We start from the raw sequence: 25,699 nt of genomic DNA, 5'->3' as shown, positions 1-25,699 counted from the left end.
ATTATCACTTCTTGATGACCTGTTAATGTTTTAACTGCTTATTGGAGTATTAGTTCATATAAAATACTGCTATTTTATTGTGTTCAGATATGATAATAACACAACTTAAACACCTAGTGGATTATCATTTCTTGATGACCTGTTAATGTTTTAACTGCTTATTGGAGTATTTAGAGCATTCTGTTTACAAGTAAAAGTTCATATAAAATATATCTTTAGATATATCATGACACAATTTTACCTGGTTGATTATTTCTTGTTCACGGACCTGCTAATGTATTTAACTGGTTATTGTAGTATTTGTAGCATACTCTTTGTCCTTGTTCATATAAAATACTGTTATTTGATTGTCTTCAGACACATAACCACTCAACTTACACACCTATTACTTTCTTCTTTTGAATAATATGAATAATAATGACTTGTCATTCAAAATCCTGAAACCTTTACATCTTTATTATAGTTAGGCTACTTCTGAATGGCTGTTTGTGGACAGAACTGGGTTACACCAGCTCTAGTTTAAGAAATGAATTGATTTAATGACCATGTACAAATGCCTTCAGTGCTTTCTGGTCACCCCACACAATGTGAAAGTTTATGAAAAAAATAAAAACATACTACAGTGAAACCCTGCTATTGCGACTATTGGCGGTACTTATTAAAAGTGGTCTTAATAGTGGGGTGGTCCTAATACCGAATTAGCAACATTATCATTCAAAATTGTGATTATTTGGTAAATATTGATTGTGAATATTGATTGTTCTTCTTAATTACTACACAATAGAGATTAACAACTGTCTGGACAAAGGACACTCTCCTTTTCGGTTGCCATCAGTAATGTGTAAATCGCTTGGCGATGACGGCGTATTAACATTTACATTGCAATAATGACCTGCTTCAGTTATTTGTCAGCTTTGTTCTTCTTAATTACTACACAATAGAGATTAACAACTGTCTGGACAAAGGACACCCTCCTGATGTTTTAGGATGTCCACTGCCCCAAAGGTAATACAAACAAGTGAATTCTGTCTCACTTGACTGATTGCAGCTAATCGTTGCTTTTTTGTCAGTTTCTGTGAAAAAATAAAGTACTAGGATAGTATAGAATTTGTTTTTGTAAAAAAAAAACATTATTGTGTGCAGGTTATACAATAAAATGAATGTGCCCTGTACCTTCTAGAATTAACTAGGCCTTTCTAGTTAAAAAGTAATACCTTTCAAACTAAATATATATAAGACTATTTAATTGCTAGTTTGAGCAATATATATACCTGAAATTAACTTTAACACCATAGTGTGGACAATTAGGTAAGATTTTAACGCATTGTTTATTGTTTGTCACTTTTGTGGCATGACATGTAAATGCTGTGGTTGCATTGGTGTCCTCCCATTTTGCCTACAGCCCACTTTGCCTACAACCCACTTTGCCTACACTCAGTTCGCCTACAACTCAATTTGCCTACACTCAGTTCGCCTACAACTCAATTTGCCTACACTCAGTATGAAAAGATCCCATCCCCAGTTAAAAGTGGAGCATTCCATGTATGGTCCCTATGTATAAAAATAACATGACAAAATAATATGACAAACACATATTTTATTATAAAAATGATAACACAACATTACACAACAAAAACAATTAAACTATAAAATGACCTCACAAATATTAAACAAATATTTTGTACGAAGTTAACTTTAATCCTATATCAAAGAATCATGAAGGCCATTTCACTGTGATCACATAGTAAAGATCACAGTATGGGATCATTGGACTAATACTAATCACCATAAAGAGCATGAAATCACCTTTGCGCAACTAAGCCCCAATTACATCACTTATGTTTATTATAATCTTAATTGTTTATGTAATACAATATTTTTATGTTGGTTTGAGACACAAAATAATAGGGATTGTCCCACTATGAACTGGGAATGTCACTTTTTCATACTGTAGGCAAACTGAGTGTAGGCATACTGGGTTGTAGGCAAAATGGGTTGTAGGCAGAATGGGAGGGAACTGTTGCATTTGTGGGATCCAAATGCAGTGAAAATGACCCTTGGGTCTGACTACTGGTCGTAATCCATAGTAGTGGGGTGGTCATAATACTGGGGTAGTTTTACTATAAAATAATAAGGAAATTTTCTGATCTTTATTTTATTGGTCTTTATAGCAAGGTGGTCTTAGTACCGGGGTGGTCATTAGGTGGGGTTTTACTGTATGTCATTTTGTTTAATGATTTCAATAAAAGAAAAATGGCTGAACCTATACTACTAGACTGTTAGGCCCAACAAAAATATCGGACATGTTTTCTGTAAATGTAATCTCATGCCAGATATTTAGGATAATTACATTTAGTGGTGTTATGTTAGCTTTTAAATGTCACCAATCCTTGATCTTGTAATATGACTTGGTAAACTGTTCCATGTGGTAGTTCCAAATAAAAAACAAACCACAAACTAGGTTTTCTATGGTTGGTTGTATAGTATTAGACCTCAAACATGTATGTATGTTGTACACATCTGTTAAAGGCATTGTCTCTATCAGTTGTATTAGGTCTCAAACATACAGGTATGTATGTTGTACACATCTGTTAAAGGTATTCTTCCTATCAGTTGTATTAGGCCTCAAACATGTATATATGTTGTACACATCTGTTAAAGGTATTGTCCCTATCAGTTGTATTATACCCCAAACATGTATGTATGTTGTACACATCTGTTAAAGGTATTGTCCCTATCAGTTGTATTAGGTCTCAAACATGTATATATGTTGTACACATCTGTTAAAGGCATTGTCCCTATCAGTTGTATTAGACCTCAAACATGTATGTATGTTGTACACATCTGTTAAAGGCATTGTCCCTATCAGTTGTATTAGACCTCAAACATGTATGTATGTTGTACACATCTGTTAAAGGCATTGTTCCTATCATTGTATTAGACCTCAAACATGTATGTATGTGGTACACATCTGTTGAAGGTATTCTTCCTATCAGTTGTATTAGGTCTCAAACATGTATGTATGTTGTACACATGTTAAAGGTATTGTTCCTATCAGTTGTATTAGGTCTCAAACATGTATGTATGTGGTGCACATCTGTTAAAGGCATTGTCCCTATCAGTTGTATTAGGTCTCAAACATGCATGTATGTTGTACACATCTGTTAAAGGTATTGTTCCTATCAGTTGTATTAGGTCTCAAACATGTATGTATGTTGTACACATCTGTTAAAGGTATTGTTCCTATCAGTTGTATTAGGTCTCAATCATGTATATATGTTGTACACATCTGTTAAAGGCATTGTCCCTATCAGTTGTATTAGGTCTCAAACATGTATATATGTTGTACACATCTGTTAAAGGTATTGTTCCTATCAGTTGTATTAGGTCTCAAACATGCATGTATGTGGTGCACATCTGTTAAAGGTATTGTCCCTATCAGTTGTATTAGACCTCAAACATGTATGTATGTGGTGCACATCTGTTAAAGGCATTGTCCCTATCAGTTGTATTAGACCTCAAACATGCATGTATGTGGTGCACATCTGTTAAAGGTATTGTCCCTATCAGTTGTATTAGACCTCAAACATGTATGTATGTGGTGCACATCTGTTAAAGGCATTGTTCCTATCATTGTATTAGACCTCAAACATGTATGTATGTGGTGCACATCTGTTAAAGGCATTGTTCCTATCAGTTGTATTAGGTCTCAATCATGTATATATGTTGTACACATCTGTTAAAGGCATTGTTCCTATCATTGTATTAGACCTCAAACATGCATGTATGTGGTGCACATCTGTTAAAGGCATTGACCATATTTTCATTGAATAGTCGTACTCGATACAATAAACATGGGAAATAAAAAAATTGTTCTGTGATTTTACCAACAAGCTACTGACACAGTACCAGAAACGATCAATACCATGAAATCAAAAGGCCTGTTACATATGTGCATGGTCCTTGAACTTAGGATGTACAAACATTTACTGGGCCCGGTAGGACATGTGGTCCTTGAACTTAGGGGGTACAAATGTTTACTGGGCCCAGTAGGACATGTGGTCCTTGAACTTAGGAGGTACAAACGTTTACTGGGCCCGGTAGGACATGTGGTCCTTGAACTTAGGGGGTACAAACGTTTACTGGGCCCGGTAGGACATGTGGTCCTTGAACTTAGGAGGTACAAACGTTTACTGGGCCCGGTAGGACATGTGGTCCTTGAACTTAGGAGGTACAAACGTTTACTGGGCCCGGTAGGACATGTGGTCCTTGAACTTAGGAGGTACAAACGTTTACTGGGCCCGGTAGGACATGTGGTCCTTGAACTTAGGAGGTACAAACGTTTACTGGGCCCGGTAGGACATGTGGTCCTTGAACTTAGGAGGTACAAACGTTTACTGGGCCCGGTAGGACATGTGGTCCTTGAACTTAGGAGGTACAAACGTTTACTGGGCCCGGTAGGACATGTGGTCCTTGAACTTAGGAGGTACAAACGTTTACTGGGCCCGGTAGGACATGTGGTCCTTGAACTTAGGAGGTACAAACGTTTACTGGGCCCGGTAGGACATGTGGTCCTTGAACTTAGAATGTACAAACGTTTAGTGGGCCCGGTAGGACATGTGGTCCTGAACTTAGGAGGTACAAATGTTTAGTGGGCCCGGTAGGACATGTGGTCCTTGAACTTAGGAGGTACAACGTTTACTGGGCCCGGTAGGACATGTGGTCCTTGAACTTAGGAGGTACAAACGTTTAGTGGGCCCAGTAGGACATGTGGTCCTTGAACTTTGGAGGTACAAATGTTTAGTGGGCCCAGTAGGACATATGGTCCTTTAACTTAGGATGTACAAACATTTAGTGGGCCCAGTAGGACATGTGGTCCTTGAACTTAGGAGGTACAAACGTTTACTGGGCCTAGTAGGACATGTGGTCCTTGAACTTAGGAGGTACAAACGTTTAGTGGGCCTAGTAGGACATGTGGTCCTTGAACTTAGGAGGTACAAACGTTTAGTGGGCCCAGTAGGACATGTGGTCCTTGAACTTAGGAGGTACAAACATTTAGTGGGCCCAGTAGGACATGTGGTCCTTGAACTTAAACTTAGGATGTACAAACATTTAGTGGGCCCAGTAGGACATGTGGTCCTTGAACTTAGGATGTACAAACGTTTAGTGGGCCCAGTAGGACATGTGGTCCTGAACTTAGGATGTACAAACGTTTACTGGGCCCGGTAGGACATGTGGTCCTTGAACTTAGGATGTACAAACGTTTACTGTGCCTAGTAGGACATGTGGTCCTTGAACTTAGGATGTACAAACGTTTACTGGGCCTAGTAGGACATGTGGTCCTTGAACTTAGGAGGTACAAAACGTTTAGTGGGCCCAGTAGGACATGTGGTCCTTGAACTTAGGAGGTACAAACATTTACTAGGCCTAGTAGGACATGTGGTCCTTGAACTTAGGATGTACAAAAGTTTAGTGGGCCCAGTAGGACATGTGGTCCTTGAACTTAGGATGTACAAACGTTTAGTGGGCCCAGTAGGACATGTGGTCCTTGAACTTAGGAGGTACAAATGTTTAGTGGGCCCAGTAGGACATGTGGTCCTGAACTTAGGATGTACAAACGTTTACTGGGCCCGGTAGGACATGTGGTCCTTGAACTTAGGAGGTACAAACGTTTACTGGGCCTAGTAGGACATGTGGTCCTGAACTTAGGATGTACAAACGTTTACTGGGCCTGGTAGGACATGTGGTCCTTGAACTTAAGAGGTACAAACGTTTACTGGGCCTGGTAGGACATGTGGTCCTTGAACTTAGGAGGTACAAATGTTTACTGGGCCCAGTAGGACATGTGGTCCTTGAACTTAGGAGGTACAAATGTTTTGTGGGCCTAGTAGGACATGTGGTCCTTAACTTAGGACGTACAAACGTTTAGTGGGCCTAGTAGGACATGTGGTCTTTGAACTTTGGAGTTCAAACGTTTACTGGGCCCGGTAGGACATGTTTAAGCACAGTTTAACCAATGAAATTGCCATAATTATATGTATATAGACTGAAATTTAATTATGTACATTTATATATTATAGGATATTAAATGAGCTTCCATTTCATAACATGTTAAATTATCATGTCTATGTCCTGAGTGAAATAATGTTCAACAAGAGTTTTAGTGACAATGAAAATTATTTCACGATGAACATAAACATGATACAAAATGATAGCGAGTTTAATATCCTATTTGTTATTCATAATCGATCATAATTTATAGAATTCAACTCGTTCAGTTGACGTTCCTGTAAGGTTGTAGTGTGCCAATCAATATGATATGTACCAAGATATTTTTTACCATATAGCTAATAATGATGATTATGTGTTTGATGTTTGTTTTTTCGTGTGTGCAGATAACCAAGGGCCATGAGTTTGAGTCAGAGACTGACACGGAGGTGTTTGTGAAGCTCGTCAAACATCTGTACGTGAACCACAAGAACCTGTCGTTCCGGGAGCTCGTCGAGATGGCCATCCAGCAACTGGTGAGTGATACAGATATATAACAAAATGGATATTCTTTCCTTCTTTTTATTACTTATTTTCCAGCTTATATCCAATTAAGATTCAAGCACACTACAGCTACCTGGGCTGTCTGTCCAGGACTGTGGGTTAGTGGTTGGTTGTTAGTTGTTAATGAGAAAGAAGGCAGTGTAGGGGTCATACACCTACTCATTGAGTCGTTAAACTTGCTCTGGGTGGGAGCCGGAGCGAACCCTGTAGCTACCAGCCTTATGTCTGATGGCTTAACCATGACACCACCGAGGCCAGAAGTTCTTCTATCACTTCTTCCAAAATCTCCTCACTTCTCATGAAATCTCCTCACTTCTCCCAAAATCTCCTCACTTCTCCCAAAATCTCCTCACTTCTCCCAAAATCTCCTCACTTCTCACGAAATCTCCTCACTTGTCACGAAATCTCCTCACTTCTCACAAAATCTCTCCTCACTTGTCACAAAATCTCCTCACTTCTCACAAAATATCCTCCCTTCTCACTTTTCACGAAATATCCTCTCCTCACTTCAACCTGACTTAATTCTCTCTAAATTTTCAGACTTAATTCTTCCTAAATCTCCTCACTTCTCCGTAAAGTATTGGGAGAGACAAGTCATTTGACTTAGTTTTGTCAATCTAGCTTCATATGTGTAACCTGTGCCATATTTTATTTCATATTAGATAACAAAGCTCACACATATCCCTTAACATAATTTTATCTCATTACTGCTGCACTTCTGTGGTCAAGCCAATGCTCCACAACTGGTGTATCAAAGGCTGTAGTATGTGTTATCCTGTCTGTGTGATGGTGCATATAAAAGGTCCCTTGCTACTAATGAAAAAATGTAGCGGGTTCCTAAGACTATACTTCAAAATTACCAAATATTAAACATTAATAAATTAATAAATTAATGTGCTCTAGTGGTGTCATTAAACAAAACAAAAAAATTCTCTCTAAGACCATACGTCAAAATTACCAAATGTTTGACATCCAATAGCTGATGATTAATAAATCAGTGTGCTCTAGTGGTGTCATTAAACAGTTTAACAAACTTTAACTTTTCTGTGATCAGTACACTATAGTCTTAACATCCACACGACATAAACATATTATTTGTTCTCCATTTAAGAACAAGAATGCTAGATTAAACTTCCTGAAAACGAAAGTCAGTCATGTTTGACTTTGTGTCTTGATTTTTGTAAAATGTAATTTAAAAGAAGTAACACTGACGAAATTGTGTGTACGCCACAGATTGTTCCAAACAAGAAAATTGTTGAAGGATTGTTAGAACAAATAAGGACCATTTGCTACAAACAGTTTGGTTGGTTGAGCTGTCTGGAGGACTGTTTCTCATTGGCTGAATGATTAAGACTAAGCTGTAACAGTGAGTTGATTGTGGACATTGTGAGACAGGTGGTGCTCTCACAGAGGGAGGGATGTAAGGAATCATGTTAGTCAAACAAGAGTTCTCTGTGCTCTAATGAACTGTGTCAGTCCGTCTGCGAACATTGATCTTCTTGTACTCATCTGTCCTCAATTTAACTTAAAGGGACAGTCCTGAGTTGTTCGCTGCTGTTGTAAAGTGTTTCTGACTAACAGAACCTTTTAAACAACTAAACTTACATTGTTTAGAATATCATTAAACATATAATTATGTAAAACAATATGGAATGCATTAATGAATGAATAAAGAAATTAAAAAACTGAATGAATGAATAAAGAACTGAGTGAATGAATAAAGAACTGAATGAATGAATAAATAAATGAATGAATGAATAAAGAAATAACTGAATGAATTAATGAATGAATAAAGAAATGAATGAATGAATAAAGAAATGAATGAATGAATAAAGAAATTAATGAATGAATAAAGGAATTAAAGAATGAATAAAGGCATTAAAGAATAAATAAAGGAATTAATGAATAAAAGAATTAATGAATGAATAAAGAACTGAGTGAATGAATAAAGAACTGAGTGAATGAATAAAGAACTGAATGAATTGATGAATAAAGAAATTAAAAAACTGAATGAATGAATAAAGAACTGAATGAATGAATAAAGAACTGAATGAATGAATAAAGCGCTGAGTGAATGAATAAAGAACTGAATGAAGAAATGAACGAATGAATGAAGAAATTAAAGAACTGAATGAATGAATAAAGAAATAAATGAATGAAGAAATGAATGAATAAAGAAATGAATGAATGAATAAAGAAATGAATGAATAAAGAAATGAATGAATGAATAAAGAAATTAATGAATGAATAAAGGAATTAATGAATGAATAAAGAAATTAATGTTTGACACCTCAGCATGAAAAATTAGAAAAATTATGAAAAACAAAATGTAGTTTGGTTGTTTAAGCAGTGATTTCATTTGAATGGTAGTCCATGTTTGAATTGCCATACATCTATATGTATGTCTCTTCTGTATATAGTTCTCCAAACGTTTCTGCACAATATCTCAACATATTGAGTTTTATCATGTAGACTTATAGATCTGGGGCCTAATTCACTAAACTCTCACAACTTTGCCATCTTGCAGTGCAATGCTAAAATACTTGCAAAGAGGATGCTTTGATGTCTAACAGAGCCTAAGAGACCTTTGTGTTTGAATTTCATGGGGATTTTGTCCATATATGACAGAGTTATGACCCTTGAACTTAGAAGATGTTATAACCATCATAGGTTTCCAAAGTTCTTTGCGATGTGTAAAGGTTTTGAGTTCAGATTTTGGTTTAAATAACATATATTCGCAGATCAGATTTGGGAATGGCCAACAAGCAAGTTCAGATTTTGCATATAGATTTATTAGGGAGAGGTATAATTCAAGTTTGACTTTCGTGTGGTTTTAACCCTTTTTGACATTTATGGCCCTTGAACTTAAGAAATATTACAACCATAACAGTTTGCAATGCTTTAAGATACTGACCTGGGCCCTGTTCCAAGAAGCGATCTTAGTGCTATGATCACCTTAAGTACATAAGACAGTTATGTACTTAAGGTGATCTTAACACTAAGATCACTTCGTGGAATTTTGTATATGGCTTTATCACATACAGCTGCTTCACAATTCACCATTACAAAATAGACAAAAAATGGCTTGCTTGGTGACACTTATCATTTGCATATAACAAAGTTCAAGCTATGTTTTCGTAATATTTCAATTAATAGAACAAGCCATCTACACAAATTAGTTTGGTGGGTGTCATCGTTTGCCTATACCAAAGTTCAAATTATGTTTTCGTAATATTTCTGTTTGGATTTACCACAGTTTGACACCCAATAGCCGATGTATTTTTCATGCTGGGGCGTCGTTAAACATTCATTCATTCATTCATTCATTCATTCATTCATTCATTCATTCATTCATTCATTCATTCATTTATTCATTCATTCATTCATTCACATACAGCTGCAGAACAAGTTTGTGTTTCATGGGCTTTAATTGGCCCCTTTTTAACAGTGTTAGGACTCTTGAATCCGTTTTTACTCACAATTTTTTATTCCATTATGCCAAGAAGAATTTAAAATTGTTCTTTATAATGGTGATAGCTCACTACAAGTTGATGAACACCACATATCCAGCTAGTGAAGTTCCTACTTGCCAGGGTTGAAAATTAACATTAAAACCATGGTCGCCAGCAGGGCTAGTTCAAGAAAAATCTTACTGACCCTTCTCAACTTCATCTAGCCCTCCGGTTATCACATTCAAATTTAACTGCACAGCCAAATTCAAAACTAGAATGTTCTTTGTTGAATAACAATGATGTGCTCATCATATATAGTCCATTTGCTTCAAAAGGAAACCAATGAATTGGCATGTAACTTCATAATAAATAAGGTTAAAATTCATATACAAACATGTTATTAAGTTTTAAACCCATAACAACTCAAATAACACTTTTTGAGAAAAGAAATCCAGTATAAATAAAATGTTTCTTTACAAATAACCATTAAATTATATATATTAAATCTGATTTTTAATACAGGGGTGAAGACAAAATGCTAGAATTTAGAAAAGCCAAGGTATGCAGTTTGACTGAAGTAAAAAACACCAAAAAAACAAACAAAAAACATATGCAGTACAAAGAGAATAACTGCACGTGCTTTAGTATATAAACTAGTCTGGGTGGCAGTCCTCTTTGTGGCGATGCAAGAGGGATGAAATAAAAAATTTAAAATATTGATACAAGAGGGGGTAACATTTCCAGTATTTATTTTTTATTTCAACTTATTTTCATGTTTATATCCAATTAAGGTTCAAGCACGCTGTCCTGGACACACACCTCAGCTATCTGGGCTGTCTGTCCAGGACAGTGAGTGAGTTGTTTGTTGGTTAGTGGTTAGTAAGAGAGAAGAGGGTGTAGTGGCCTTACACCTACCCACTGAGCCCTTAAGAACTCGCTCTGGGTTGGAGCCGGTACTGGGCTGCGAACCATGTATCTATCAGCCTGTAGTCCGATGACTTAACCACTGTGCCACCGAAGCCGGTTCTTTCCAGTAGAGGGTTTCTTCAAGAATGGCTGTCCTCCTAAGACGATGCATGCACACGTGTGCATGCACCGGCCTTGGTAGCGTCGTGGTTAGTCCATCGGTCTACAGGCTGGTAGGTACTGGGTTCGGATCCCAGTCGAGGTATGGGATTTTTAATCCAGATACCGACTCCAAACCCCACTATACCTCCTCTTCTCATCCCTGTACTGTTCAACCACTCCTGGGCATGATCATGGTCTACCTCGTTTAGCATTTTTATAAATCCAATTGTGATATTTCTCTGACCTTGATAGTACGGTACATATTTTGAGTCATTGCAAACACTGAGATACCTCAAAAAAAATTATATGTGTAGAATTATGAATATTGTGAACAAGACATTGTAGGTAATGTGTAGCCAAGAAGGCTATATTGGCAAAAACTAGGTTACAATCACGCACCACCAGTGGCAGTCCTCCTAAACTAAGGTAATTAAATTGTCTTCAAACTGAGTATATACTCACAGACAATGTTTCTATTTGATTATGGCCCTAAATTGTTGAAAATAAAATATTATCAAAATATGGTGGTGGCCATCTTGTTTTTTATGTTATAGTAGCCAAATAACTGAAAATTCAGCTTGGTAACAACCATTTTTAGATTCAGCATACTTGAATTATGTAAAATAGCTACAGCAGTTACTTCTACCAAAACATGCTTCAAGCTGTCACATTTTTGGAAAACTTGTCCAGTCTAATTCAACTTTAAAGGACAACGGGTTGTGCACTGTAATGTCACAGTGATGGAAGCAGTAAATGTGCTATAGCCTGCTCAGAAATGTAATAATTCTTATATTACATGAAAATTAGTTAGGCCTGGCAGGGGACATAATTAAATATTGCTTTAGCAATGCTCGCAGAATCATTGTTCATTAATTGATCATAGCTGCATTAACACAGTGCAGGATTCATCCATGAAATCAGAATTCTGTTTACTATTCTGCCACTGATGGAGGGAATGAATGAATGGATGTTTAACGGACCACTGGCATAGCTGGGTCAACATGAACTAGTCATGCACAGGTACAAATAGCAACTAATATCAAATCCTTTGCAATGTTTACTTTTTTGTTTGTTTTAGGAAGGAGCCTTTGCTATGACAATCATGAGCACACATTTTCCTGGAGAAATCATAGCTACAAGGTTAGTGTGGCTTTCTAAATCACTGACAACAGCTGAACAGTATATAAAATGTAATTGTTCCATGAGAAATCATAGCTACAAGGTTAGTGTGGCTTTCCTAATCATTGACAACAGAACAGTATACAAAATGTAATTGTTTCAGGAAAAATCATAGCTACAAGGTTAGTGTGGCTTTCTAAATCACTGACAACAGAACAGTATATAAAATGTGATTGTTCCAGGAGAAATCATTGCTACAAGGTTAGTGTGACTTTCATAATTACTGACAACAGCTGAACAGTATATAAAATGTAATTGTTCCAGGAGAAATCATAGCTACAAGGTTAACACTAACCATGTAGCTATGATTTCTCCTGGAACAATTACATTTCCTTTCCTAATCACTGACAACAGAACAGTATATAAAATGTAATTGTTCCAGGAGAAATCATAGCTACAAGGTTAGTGTGACTTTCCTAATCACTGACAACAGAACAGTATATAAAATGTTATTGTTCCAGGAGAAATCATAGCTACAAGGTTAGTGCGGCTTTCTAAATCACTGACAACAGAACAGTATATAAAATGTAATTGTTCCTTTGATTTTAACAAATTGAAAGTAATAACTTGCATTCCAATTGGTTTTGACAACTGAAGCTTTTGCATGAACCAGTTCAGTTCTGGGTAGATCTATAAGTCAAATATTTTATTGTAAATCATAAACAAATATAATATACAGGTATTTTTTTATGTAGAAAATCATTTTGTACATGTAATTTTAAAAATTCTCTCCGTATTTAAAAACATAAATTTAGATTCCAGTATGACTGAATTTCATAACAGCTGGCAATCAGGAACTACAGTTCAGTTCTTTGTCAGTCAGTCATTTATTTCATTTGAACTTATTTTCATGCATATATCCAATTAAGGTTCAAGCACGTTGTCCTGGGCACACACATAGGCTATCGGGCTGTATCTCCAGGACAGTGTGTTACTTGTTAGTTGTTAGTAAAACAGAAGATGGTGTAGTGATCTTACACCTACCCACTGAGTCGTTAAGACTCATTCTGGATAGGAGCCGGTATGAGGCTGCGAACCCAGTACCTACCAGTCTGATGTCCGATTGCTTAACCACGACACATTTGAGACCGGTACCGGGCTGCGAACCCAGTACCTACCAGTCTGATGTCTGATGTCCGATTGCTTAACCACGACACCACTGAGACCGGTACGAGGCTGCGAACCCAGTACCTACCAGTCTGATGTCCGATAGCTTAACCACGACACCACCGAGACCCGTTGTCAGTTAGTCTAATGCTTGTTGCAAAAATACAACAATGGAATAGAATTGTGGTTAATATTTTTACCTGTTACCTAATAAATTAAATTATTTCGAAATTGCTAAGTGATATGTAGTAAACTATTCATGTAAGTTGAAACTGGACCTGTTAAAAGTGCATAATTTTTTGTTATGTTGACATCAGTTTCAGTTAGAAATCATTGTTGTGCCATCATCATATTACTTTTATTGATTTATGTCATATTTTTATTACTTAGTTTATTGTTTTGTTGCTGACTTATTTTATAACCATATTCAACTTAATTCAGTATGGATTTTTTTTTTCCAATTATTAATAGATTTGTGTTAATTTGTGAAAGAAGAAAAAAATTATTATTCATGAACCTTTTTTAAATGATCTGTTATTTTGGTTGCCATGTTAGAATTCAATCTAATATGGATGAGCTTTTGTGTGTGTGTGTGTGTGTGTGTGTGTGTGTGTGTGTGTGTGTGTGTGTGTGTGTGTTCTTCTTACTTTGTAGATTTAGTCCAATTTGTTAGTGGTGTTTATTTATTTTTATTTTATTTTATTTTATTTTTGCCGACTAGATGGCTCATTTTAGTTGGTGTTTATTTTCTTACAGGCGAGGTAGCCCATTGTTGATTGGTGTAAAAAGTGTAGCCAAACTGACCACAGATCACATTCCAGTCTTTTACAGTAAAGGTTAGTTTATCTAGTATTAGTATGGACATAAAAATTATTAAAACAATGTTCTGTTAGTTTAATGTACGATCACCTGGGAGCACTGACTAAACATTGGTCAGCTATCAGTATAATGGGCAACCACGATGGAACACTGACTAAACATTGGTCAGTTATCAGTATAATGGGCAACCACGATGGAACACTGACTAAACATTGGTCAGCTATCAGTATAATGGGCAACCACGGTGGAACACTGACTAAACATTGGTCAGCTATCAGTATAATGGGCAACCACAATGGAACACTGACTAAACATTGGTCAGCTATCAGTATATTGGGCAACCCCAATGGAACACTGACTAAACATTGGTCAGCTATCAGTTTAATTGAGCAACCACAATGGAACACTGACTAAACATTGGTCAGCTGTCAGTATAATGGGCAACTACTATGGAACTGAGTACTGTATTTACTGTCAACAGTCCACATCACAGGCCATAGTCTGTCACACGGTCATTAAAGCCTTCACTGGTCAGCTGTAGTTACTGTCAGCAGTCCACGTCACCAGCCATAGTCTGTCACACGGTCATTAAAGCCTTCACTGGTCAGTTGTAGTTACTGTCAGCAGTCCACGTCACCAGCCATAGTCTGTCACACGGTCATTAAAGCCTTCACTGGTCAGTTGTAGTTACTGTCAGCAGTCCACGTCACAGGCCATAGTCTGTCACACGGTCATTAAAGCCATCACTGGTCAGTTGTAGTTACTGTCAGCAGTCCACGTCACCAGCCATAGTCTGTCACACGGTCATTAAAGCCTTCACTGGTCAGTTGTAGTTACTGTCAGCAGTCCACGTCACAGGCCATAGTCTGTCACACGGTCATTAAAGCCATCACTGGTCAGTTGTAGTTACTGTCAGCAGTCCACGTCACCAGCCATAGTCTGTCACACGGTCATTAAAGCCATCACTGGTCAGTTGTAGTTACTGTCAGCAGTCCACGTCACAGGCCATAGTCTGTCACCACGGTCATTAAAGCCATCACTGGTCAGTTGTAGTTACTGTCAGCAGTCCACGTCACCAGCCATAGTCTGTCACACGGTCATTAAAGCCTTCACTGGTCAGTTGTAGTTACTGTCAGCAGTCCACGTCACAGGCCATAGTCTGTCACACGGTCATTAAAGCCATCACTGGTCAGTTGTAGTTACTGTCAGCAGTCCACGTCACCAGCCATAGTCTGTCACACGGTCATTAAAGCCTTCATCTGGTCAGTTGTAGTTACTGTCAGCAGTCCACTTCGTCACAGGCCATAGTCTGTCACACGGTCATTAAAGCCATCACTGGTCAGTTGTAGTTACTGTCAGCAGTCCACGTCACAGGCCATAGTCTGTCACATGGTCATTAAAGCCATCATTGGTCAGTTGCAGTTAATGTCAATAGTCCACGTCACAGGCCATAGTCTGTCACACGGTCATTAAAGCCATCACTGGTCAGTTGTAGTTACTGTCAGCAGTCCACATCTCCAGCCATAGTCTGTCACACGGTCATTAAAGCCTTCACTGGTCAGTTGTAGTTACTGTCAGCAGTCCACGTCACAGGCCATAGTCTGTCACACGGTCATTAAAGCCATCACTGGTCAGTTGTAGTTACTGTCAGCAGTCCACGTCACAGGCCATAGTCTGTCACATGGTCATTAAAGCCATCATTGGTCAGTTGCAGTTAATGTCAATAGTCCACGTCACAGGCCTTAGTCTGTCACACGGTCATTAAAGCCATCACTGGTCAGTTGTAGTTACTGTCAGCAGTCCACGTCACAGGCCATAGTCTGTCACATGGTCATTAAAGCCATCACTGGTCAGTTGTAGTTACTGTCAGCCAGTCACGTCACCAGGCCCACCTCAGTCTATCTAACAGCCCTCTGTTCCTTGTTGTTACTGCACTCCTCTGTCCCTCCCCTAGTCTCTGTCCCTCTTTACTCCCCCCCCCCCTTAACAGTCCCCTTTCCTCGTTGCCCCACGGTCCTACCTCCCATCATTCTACCCATTCCGCCTTTCTCGTCAGTTGTATTCCCTTCAGCTCCCCACTTCACCCTCCTACCAACTACCCTCACAATTGGAGCTTCGACTCTCCTCCCTCCTCCCATTGATTCTTCTCCTTCCACCTCCCCTCCTGTCCACTCCTATCCCTCCCCCCCCCCCAGTTCTTATCCCAGCCCCTACCATCCCTATCTCTGTCTCACTTCACCCTCACTTTCCTGCCCCCCCCTTCCCCCCCCTCCCCCCCTCTCGCCCCCCCCTCCCCCCCCCCCCCCCCCCTTCCCCCTACCCTCTCCCCTCCCCCCATGCCATTTGCCCCTCCGGTCTTCTCCCCTTCTTCCTACATGCTCCCCCCCCCCACCCGTCCGATCTTCCACCCTCTCTTAGCCCCCCATGGGTCAATTTTCCCCCCCTCCCCCAGGACAATAGTCCCCTTGTCATGTAAAGCCTTCATCTTGTCCCCTACAGTTACTCTCCCAGTCCCATCCCCCCTCCCCCTTTCCCCCCTCCCCCCCCTCTCCCCCCCTCTATTGTCTTTTCCCCCCCCCCCTCCCCCACCCTATCTTTTGTCGTCCCCCCCCCCTTTCTCTCCCTACCCTCTCTCCTGTCTCCAACCACTACTTCTCTCCATACCCCACTCCCAACCCCCCAAACTTCTACCCCCTTGAAGTCCAACCTGCCATCCCTCCCTTTTCTCTTGGCTTCTTTCTCTATCTCCTACCCTCTATCTTTCCCTCCACTCTCCTTTCCTCTCCCACCCTCTCTTTCTCTACCCACCGCTCTCTTTGTCTCTCACTTCCTTACGTCTCACCCTCTCCTCTCTTTGTCTTCCACCGCCACTCTTTGTCTCCTCCTTCTACTCACCAAGTCTCCCCTCTCTTCTCCTCTTTGTCTTTCTCTCTTGCATCTCTGTCTCTCTCTCTCTCTCTCTGTCTCTCTCCATCTCTCATCTCTCCATCTGGTCTCTCTCTCCCTCTCGCTCCTCGTCCAGCGAGATCTCCCTATCTCTCCCTCCCTCTCTCTCTCTGCCTCTCTCTCTCTCTCTCTCATCTCTCTACTCTCTATCTCTCTCGCTCTCTCTCTCTCGCTCCTCTCTCTCTCTCTCTCTCTCTCCCACTCTCTCCCTCTCCTCTCCTCTCCTCTTCTTCTCTCTCTCCCTCCCCTCTCCCTCTCCCTCTCCTCTCCACTCGCTCTCTCTCTCTCTTCTCTCTCTCGGCCTCTCCCTAGGGGAGGACTCCCTCTCCCTCTCTCTCTTCCTCTCTCTCTCTCGCTCTCTCTCTCTCTCTCTCTCTCTCTCTACTCCCTCTCCTCTCCCTCCCTCTCTCCTTACTCTCTCTCTCTCTCCTCGGGAGAGAGAGAGAGGAGAGAAAGAGAAAAGATCAGGAAGAGAAATCCCTCTCCCTCTTGGCCGAGACTCTTCCCTCCCTCTCTCTCTCTTCTCTCTCCTCTCTCTCATCTCTTCCTCTACATCTCCCTCTCACTCTCTCTGAAGTCTCCTTCCTCCCTCTCCCTCTCCCTTCTCTCTCTAGGATATAAATAGAGCTCCGCTCTCTTATCTCTCTCTCTCTCTCTCCTCTCCTCTCTCCCTCTCTATATCAATCTCTCTCGAGACTCTCTCTCTCCCTCTCCTATCTCCCTCTCTCCCCTCTGCTCTCTCTATATAATCTCCTCTCTCTCTCTCTCTCTCTCTCTCCTCTCCTTCTCGTCTCTCTCTCTCTTCCTCTGCTCTCTCTCTCTTTGTTCCGAGCTCTCTTCGCTCCTCTCTCTCTCTCCTCTCTCTCCTCTCTCCTCTCTCTTCTCTCCTCTCTCTCTCTTCCTCTGCTCTCTCTCCCTCTTTCCTTTTCCCCTCTAGAGGAAGAGAGAGAGAGGAGGAAGAGAGCAGAGAGAGACGCTCCTCTCTTCCTCTCTCCCTCCTTCTGACTCACTATCCTCTACCCTCTCTCTCTGGCTCTCTCTCCCTCCTCTCTCTCTCTCTCCCTCTCTCTCTCTCTCTCTCTCTCTCTCCCTCTCTGGCTCTCTCTCCCTTTCCCTCTCGCTCTCGCAAGCCCATTAACAGATGGCAGTGTTTGTGTATCTTAGTGCATTTTAGCATCATCAGTTTCATCAAATATATTTAGGTAAAGTATTAAGTAGCAGGAACATGATCTACATGTTAGCGGGGTGGATGTTGGTTATTTGAGAACAGCAGTGTGACTATGATGTGACAGTGATAATGATCACTGAAAGGATGAGACGGAGAGAATTATGTTAGTGTCATGCTCGCCTAGACTTGTCACTTGACTGCAGACTGAGGCGGTGACTTAGGTTAGTGAACAGCATGGTTCTGGGTGCAAGACATCCATACTGGGTAGAAGGTTTCAGTGTGAAAGAAAGATATATTGTTATGTTATTTCAAAACATAGCTTACGTGTGTGAGCGTCTCGTGTTATTAAAAGATTACGTTACAAGTCGTGAGTCCGATGAGTTACAGGATTAGTGTTTTGTTGGGTAGGAATGCACTTCATTACTTGTCAACAGCTTACCTTTCAGGTTAACCTAGCCACCAGGTAATAGATACCTGTGTGTTTTGGCTCGGGAATACAATCTGAGATTTGAATCACGAAATCCAGATCACTGAAGCAGATAAAGTCTACTTCCCTGTTAGACCAAGATTGTTATTCCAACATCCTGGTACGAGGGATATTTCATCATGGCATGAAGATTAGTGACATTGTAACATTAACATTACAAATGTTTCCCACCCCAACCAGAACCCCAAAGGCTGTGGTATGTGCTGTATTGTCTTTTTGGAAAGTGTATATAAAAGATCCCTTTCTGCTTATGGAAAAACGTAGCGGGTTGCCTTTGAAGACCATGTGTCAGAATTAATAAATGTTTGATAACAGCCGATGATTGGTTGATTAATCAATATGCTCTAAACTTTTAAGTTTTATCTTTATAAAATATATGTTTTATTACAACATTTTAAGGAACATAGGTAATGAATAATCAAATAAATTAGTTATTAGCTGGCATATATTTTGCACATTAAGCCTATGCAATTAAGTAGATTGGATTAGTTTTGTTTTTACTTATTTTTTTGTTTTTTGTTTTACAAGGTGTTGTTTCTTTTAGTATTAAGCATTGCTTACTATATAATACTTTCATGAATCTTTAAAACAAATTAAATATCAGACTAAGTGTTCTTTGAAATATTTGATTGCATAGCATGCAAACCCAAAGAAAAACAAATAAATATTTTGTCTGCAACAGCATACTTGGTTGTCACCAACCGGCATTGTGTCAGCAATTGTTCATGTCAGTCGGCATACTTGGTTGTAACCAACCGGCATTGTGTCAGCAATCATTCACATCAGTCGGCATACTTGGTTGTAACCAACCGGCATTGTGTCAGCAATCGTTCACGTCAGTCGGCATACTTGGTTGTAACCAACCGGGAATTGTGTCAGCAATCGTTCACGTCAGTCGGCATACTTGGTTGTAACCAACCGGCATTGTGTCAGCAATCGTTCATGTCAGTCGGCATACTTGGTTGTAACCAACCGGCATTGTGTCAGCAATCGTTCACGTCAGTCGGCATACTTGATTGTAACCAACCGGCATTGTGTCAGCAATCGTTCACGTCAGTCGGCATACTTGGTTGTAACCAACCGGCATTGTGTCAGCAATCGTTCATGATGGAACTAAGACTGTGACATTGTTCATGTTGGCAGATATACTGTAAACTCTGTTGTTTTGTTACTGTCTACGTTTTAAATATGTAATGCATGTTGCATTGTGACCTAACTAAAAACTCAATTTTGTACTATCGGTACTGCAACTACTAGTAATACATGTACTGATACATACTATTAGTAATACAACTACTAATACATGTACCTGATACATACTATTAGTAATACAACTACTAGTAATACATGTACTGATACATACTATTAGTACTGCAACTACTAGTAATACATGTACTGATACATACTATTACTCTAAGACTGTTAATGTATTATATCTGTATGTATTTAAGCTGCAATCTTCAGTCTGTTTTTATCCTTTAATCATTTACTATTATCATGCACATTATTTACATTGTAGTTATGTTTGTATTTTGGATTAGGTAATGATTATTATAAGACTGTGAGGGGAGATTGTGAATTTATTAAAACTGGGTTTATGTTTGTATTTTGCATTACTATTAGGAAATGAATATTAAAAGACTTCGCAGCGAGATTGTTAGTTTATTAAAACTGAGTTATATTTGTATTTTGCATTAGGAAATGATTATCATAAGACTGAGCCGAGATTGCAGCTATATTATTTAAATGTTATAAGATTCTCATCATTAGAATGACACAGCACACATTAACACTGTTTGATTTTTGTGCATGCAGATACATGTAATAAAAGTGTTCTGTCCAACATTGAAGGTATTTGATTTCTGCTTCGTTTGCTGCTTCCATTGCTATAACAATGCAAACTGCAGCTACTCTACACCTGTCTGTCATTAAACAAATATTTCGTGCTGGGGTGTCGTTAAACATTCATTTATTCATTTATTGTTAAACAAATATATCTTCAATCCAGTATACCCTAATTACAAGACTTAATAGAGTGTTTTTGATAAATATTATTAATATTAATACAAATGATATTATTACAGGTATAATTAATACATTGTGTTTTAATGCAGATGATAATATTAATAAAGATGATATAAAATTGATACACTGCATAAGGTAATACATAAATTGAACACAGTAATACATGAATATGAACTGGACAGTATACACAGCTTAATTTAATGTAGTGAAACCTGTCGAAACTAGATCATGCTGGCGACCTACATGTATGTAGTATTTATCTGATGTAGATTTCGTGTTCAGAGGGTCACGTTTTAGAATTTAAAAAAATTCAGGATCATGAAACTTGGCCAGTTTTGACAGGATTTCAGTTTGTTTAGTGTCCAGTTTAGACAGGTTTCACTGTATATAAATTAAACACAGTAATTAAACATGAACAGGGCAGTACAGGCTTTCATTGAATAAGGCATTGTGTCAACTGGACATGGTCATATCTAAACAGTGCAGTGAATACACTGGCTAAGGTAATAAATATTATGTAAACCGGGCACACTAGTATCTCAGTATAGGGCAGTATAGACACTGGTTACGGTAATATATAAACTGGCCGTATATACGGCAGTATGCATTGAACAAGGCAACAGGCTCTGCAAAGGGTGATAAGCATTGTATTGTGTATTGTGCGCTGGACGTGAAAAACATCACAAGCAATCAGTAACTCACAAACAATTACTGTCCAGCTTAGCAAAGTAAGTGAAATGCTGAGGTTTTCTTGTGCTGCCATTTGTCTGCTCCTTTAATATCAAACGTGCTCAGTCCTCTTGCAGTGTATGGGATTTTTGTGTTAACGTTTTCTTGCTTCCAATAGTAATGACTATGTGACTATGTATGACAAATGTATTTCTGAGTATGTGGTTATTTACAAACCTGCAATTTTCTCTTCTTATCTGGAGATGAATAAATGCTTTTTATGACTAGCTTAATTGTTGTGAATCATCATGCATACTAATGGTTTGGCAGAATTCAGTTTTAAATAGAGAATACATGTACTATACGAGTGGCCGTTAGATACTATTTATCTTACAACGGGTTGTTTATATAGAGAATACTACACGAGTGGCCATTAGATACTATTTATCTTACAACGGGTTGTTTATATAGAGAATACTACACGAGTGGCCGTTAGATACTATTTATCTTACAACGGGTTGTTTATAGAGAGAATACTACACGAGTGGCCGTTAGATACCGTTTATCTTACAACGAGTTGTTTATATAGAGAATACTACACGAGTGACTGTTGGATACCGTTTATCTTACAACGAGTTGTTTATACAGAGAATACTACACGAGTGACCGTTGGATACCGTTTATCTTACGAGTTGTTTATACAGAGAATACTACACGAGTGACCATTGGATACCGTTTATCTTACGAGTTGTTTATACAGAGAATACTACACGAGTGACCGTTGGATACCGTTTATCTTACGCGTTGTTTATACAGAGAATACTACACGAGTGACCGTTGGATACCGTTTATCTTACGAGTTGTTTATACAGAGAATACTACACGAGCGGCCGTTGGATACTGTTTATCTTACGAGTTGTTTATACAGAGAATAATACACGAGCGGCCATTGGATACCGTTTATCTTACGAGTTGTTTATACAGAGAATAATACACGAGTGACAGTTGGATACCGTTTATCTTACGAGTTGTTTATACAGAGAATACTACACGAGTGACAGTTGGATACCGTTTATCTTACGAGTTGTTTATACAGAATACTACATGAGCGGCCGTTGGATACCGTTTATCTTACGAGTTGTTTATACAGAGAATACTACGCGAGCGACCGTTGGATACCGTTTATCTTACGAGTTGTTTATACAGAGAATACTACACGAGCGGCCGTTGGATACCGTTTATCTTACGAGTTGTTTATACAGAGAATACTACACGAGCGGCCGTTAGATACCGTTTATCTTACGAGTTGTTTATACAGAGAATACTACACGAGCGGCCATTAGATACCATTTATCTTACATTGAGTTCTTTATACAGAGAATACTACACGAGTGACCATTACATACCATTTTTATCTTACGAGTTGGGTCAAAATGTTTTTAATGGGTAAATATGAGTTGTATAAAATTTTAGACAGTACTTGTAAGATAAATGCATGGTATGTGATGAACACGAATGTGGTATTCTATATTTTTTTTAAGATAAATTTAAATGTCTTTTCCTACTAAAACTTATTTACAGCACTTGCACTTAAATTGCCTCACAGAATAATAATTTTTAGATTATTATTAAACATCCCAGCACAGTCAATTTCAGTCATGCTTATTCCATTGGATGGTATGGTTATGACAATCAGGTTATCACCTTGGAGCTGTCCATGTATGTCTTCAGTTGCCATGTGATATCATAAATATCAGTTGGTGTCCACACTAAAAGCCCAGAAACCACTGCACCAAAGAAACTGATGTGTTTCTATGACTCTGAGTCTAAAGCTGTTTGTGGAACTTGACCATTTTTAACAAGTCCAGTCAATAGGATGTCACACTCAAAACTCACTGGTAGCAGTCAATGTAATGGTGATGGTCTTATTATCAAATATGTTTTAATGCCACTCATGTATGATTAAACTGATATTAAGTAATACATGTACACTTATAATGTTAGATTATTAAATGGACATTTTCATGTTGGCCTTGTTATAGGTCCGATAACTGCTGTATTGGGATACAATGGACCAATACAGCTGGCTGAGCTAGGACTGATAACAACATCAGTGTGGAAACACCCATTTAATTACATCTTTATTAATCAACAGTAATGTGAGTTTTTTCCCCATCATAACTGGTGCACTACGACTTTTAAATCATAGACTGTGGTATGTGCTGTCCTGTGTGTGGGAAAAGTGCATATAAAGATACTGACAGTTATAACTTAGGTTTTGGGTTTTTGAAATAATGTGTTACAAAATGCTAGCTTCAAGAATTTGTTTGCAGACAAAATTTTAGTTTTTGTGTTCATGTTTGTAAATAACTTTTTTGTTTTTTCCTCTATGTATAACAGTGATAGCTATAGATATGTAGAAGTATACGCAGTTTGTCATGTCATCAGTTTTGGTTCATACATCTGATATGCTGTATCTGATTACTTTCTGAGTCAGATTTCTAAAACAAATTAATTTACTACTAACTTTTAATTTAATACAATGTTGTCATCTGCTACTGTCAGGTGCACTGAAATCTATCAAATTAGGTACATGTCTTGTATTAAACCTAAAACACAGATTTCACGGAGGAAGTTACATTGGTAGATCATGAAAAATGTAAATCATGTTACTGACTAGAGTAAGGAATCTTTATACACACTTTTCCCACACACAGGACAGCACATACCACAGTCTATTATTTACAAGTCGTAGTGCACCAGTTATGATGGAAAAAACCCTCACATTAGCTTCACTAAGGGGGTTTGATCCCGTGACCCAAGATCAACTTTAATATCACTGCTTTATATTAACAAATATTTTACAATTTTACCTTTACAATCTAATCTGTGTACTTAATTAATTACAGCACATATTTAAACATGCTTGTTAGTATTTACTCAGTACGTGTATTTATTATTAAAATATTTAAACAGTATACATTATTATTATTAGATATCTATATATTATGTATTATATTATATACTAGTATATTAATCAGATATCTATATTATATATATTTGGTCCCACATTACTGACATTTGGTCCTACATAGTGACATTCAGTCCCACATTACTAATATTTGGTCCCACATTACTGACATTCAGTCCCACATTACTGACATTCAGTCCCACATTACTGACATTTGGTATCCCATTACTGACGTCTAGTCCCACATTACTGACATCTAGTCCCACATTACTGACATCCAGTCCCACATTACATCTAAGTATACAGACATATACTGATAGTGACAGAAATTTGGTCTACAAGACGCCAAGTGTTCCTTTGTCTTTCTGTCAGTATATATATATGTATATGTACAATACAGACTATTTTACATGAAAAGTATTATGCTGTCATCTAAATAAACTTAAAAGTGTGATCATGAATTTGTAGTAAACACTGATATAATTTCTCTAATAATTTTACCGGATTTGTTTTTTAATATTTAAGATACTTACAGACAGGCAGGCAGTCAAACAGACAGAATGAGACATACAGAGAGATAGATGGATGGATAGAGAGAGTTAGAGAGATAAAAAGAAAGAGTTAGAGAGCGAGATAGATGGATGGATGGATGGATGGAGAGAGAGAGAGACAGAGAGAGAGAGAGAAATATATATATATATATATATATAGAGAGAGAGAGAGAGAGAGAGAGAGAGAGAGAGAGAGAGAGAGAGAGAGAGAGAGAGAGAGAGAGAGAGAGAGATAGATAGATAGATTAGATTAGATTAGATTAGATTAGATTAGATTAGATTAGATTAGATTAGATTAGATTAGATTAGATTAGATTAGATTAGATTAGATTAGATTAGATTAGATTAGATTAGATTAGATTAGATTAGATTAGATTAGATTAGATTAGATTAGATTAGATTAGATTAGATTAGATTAGATTAGATTAGATTAGATTAGATTAGATTAGATTAGATTAGATTAGATTAGATTAGATTAGATTAGATTAGATTAGATTAGATTAGATTAGATTAGATTAGATTGATAGATATGTATTATGTATGTGTTTTTCTTCATTGACATAGATCAGAGAACAAGTGGTTTTGTGAGTGCCCAGCCAAGAAATGAGTCGCAGACCGAGTTCCACACGATCGGTCCCAAGAAGGAAGTCGAGTATTTCTTTGCATCAGATGCCAGGTGAGATTGTAATGGTGTTAAAGAAACCC

At 38.3% G+C, this 25,699-nt stretch overlaps 1 protein-coding gene across 4 annotated transcripts in view; it reads left to right on the top strand.

Annotated features, from left to right (window-relative positions):
* The window catches only part of LOC121378858 (glutamine--fructose-6-phosphate aminotransferase [isomerizing] 2-like), an 87,080-nt gene that overhangs the window by 28,608 nt on the left and 32,773 nt on the right, over positions 1–25,699 (top strand). For 3 of the 4 annotated variants that reach the window (XM_041507202.1, XM_041507200.1, XM_041507201.1), the window contains exons 6-10: positions 6,396–6,524; positions 12,151–12,212; positions 14,115–14,194; positions 20,594–20,629; positions 25,559–25,670. In XM_041507202.1, the coding sequence (XP_041363136.1) occupies positions 6,396–6,524; positions 12,151–12,212; positions 14,115–14,194; positions 20,594–20,629; positions 25,559–25,670 (419 nt within the window). The remainder of the gene's footprint in view (positions 1–6,395; positions 6,525–12,150; positions 12,213–14,114; positions 14,195–20,593; positions 20,630–25,558; positions 25,671–25,699) is intronic. The other variant, XM_041507203.1, reaches the window with a different exon arrangement.

The sequence above is a fragment of the Gigantopelta aegis genome, chromosome 8 (genome assembly GCF_016097555.1).
Source record: "Gigantopelta aegis isolate Gae_Host chromosome 8, Gae_host_genome, whole genome shotgun sequence".
In the NCBI taxonomy this organism is placed as follows: domain Eukaryota; kingdom Metazoa; phylum Mollusca; class Gastropoda; order Neomphalida; family Peltospiridae; genus Gigantopelta; species Gigantopelta aegis.
The sequence above is the reverse complement of the archived record's forward strand: the minus strand, read 5'-3'. Positions and strand labels throughout refer to the sequence as shown.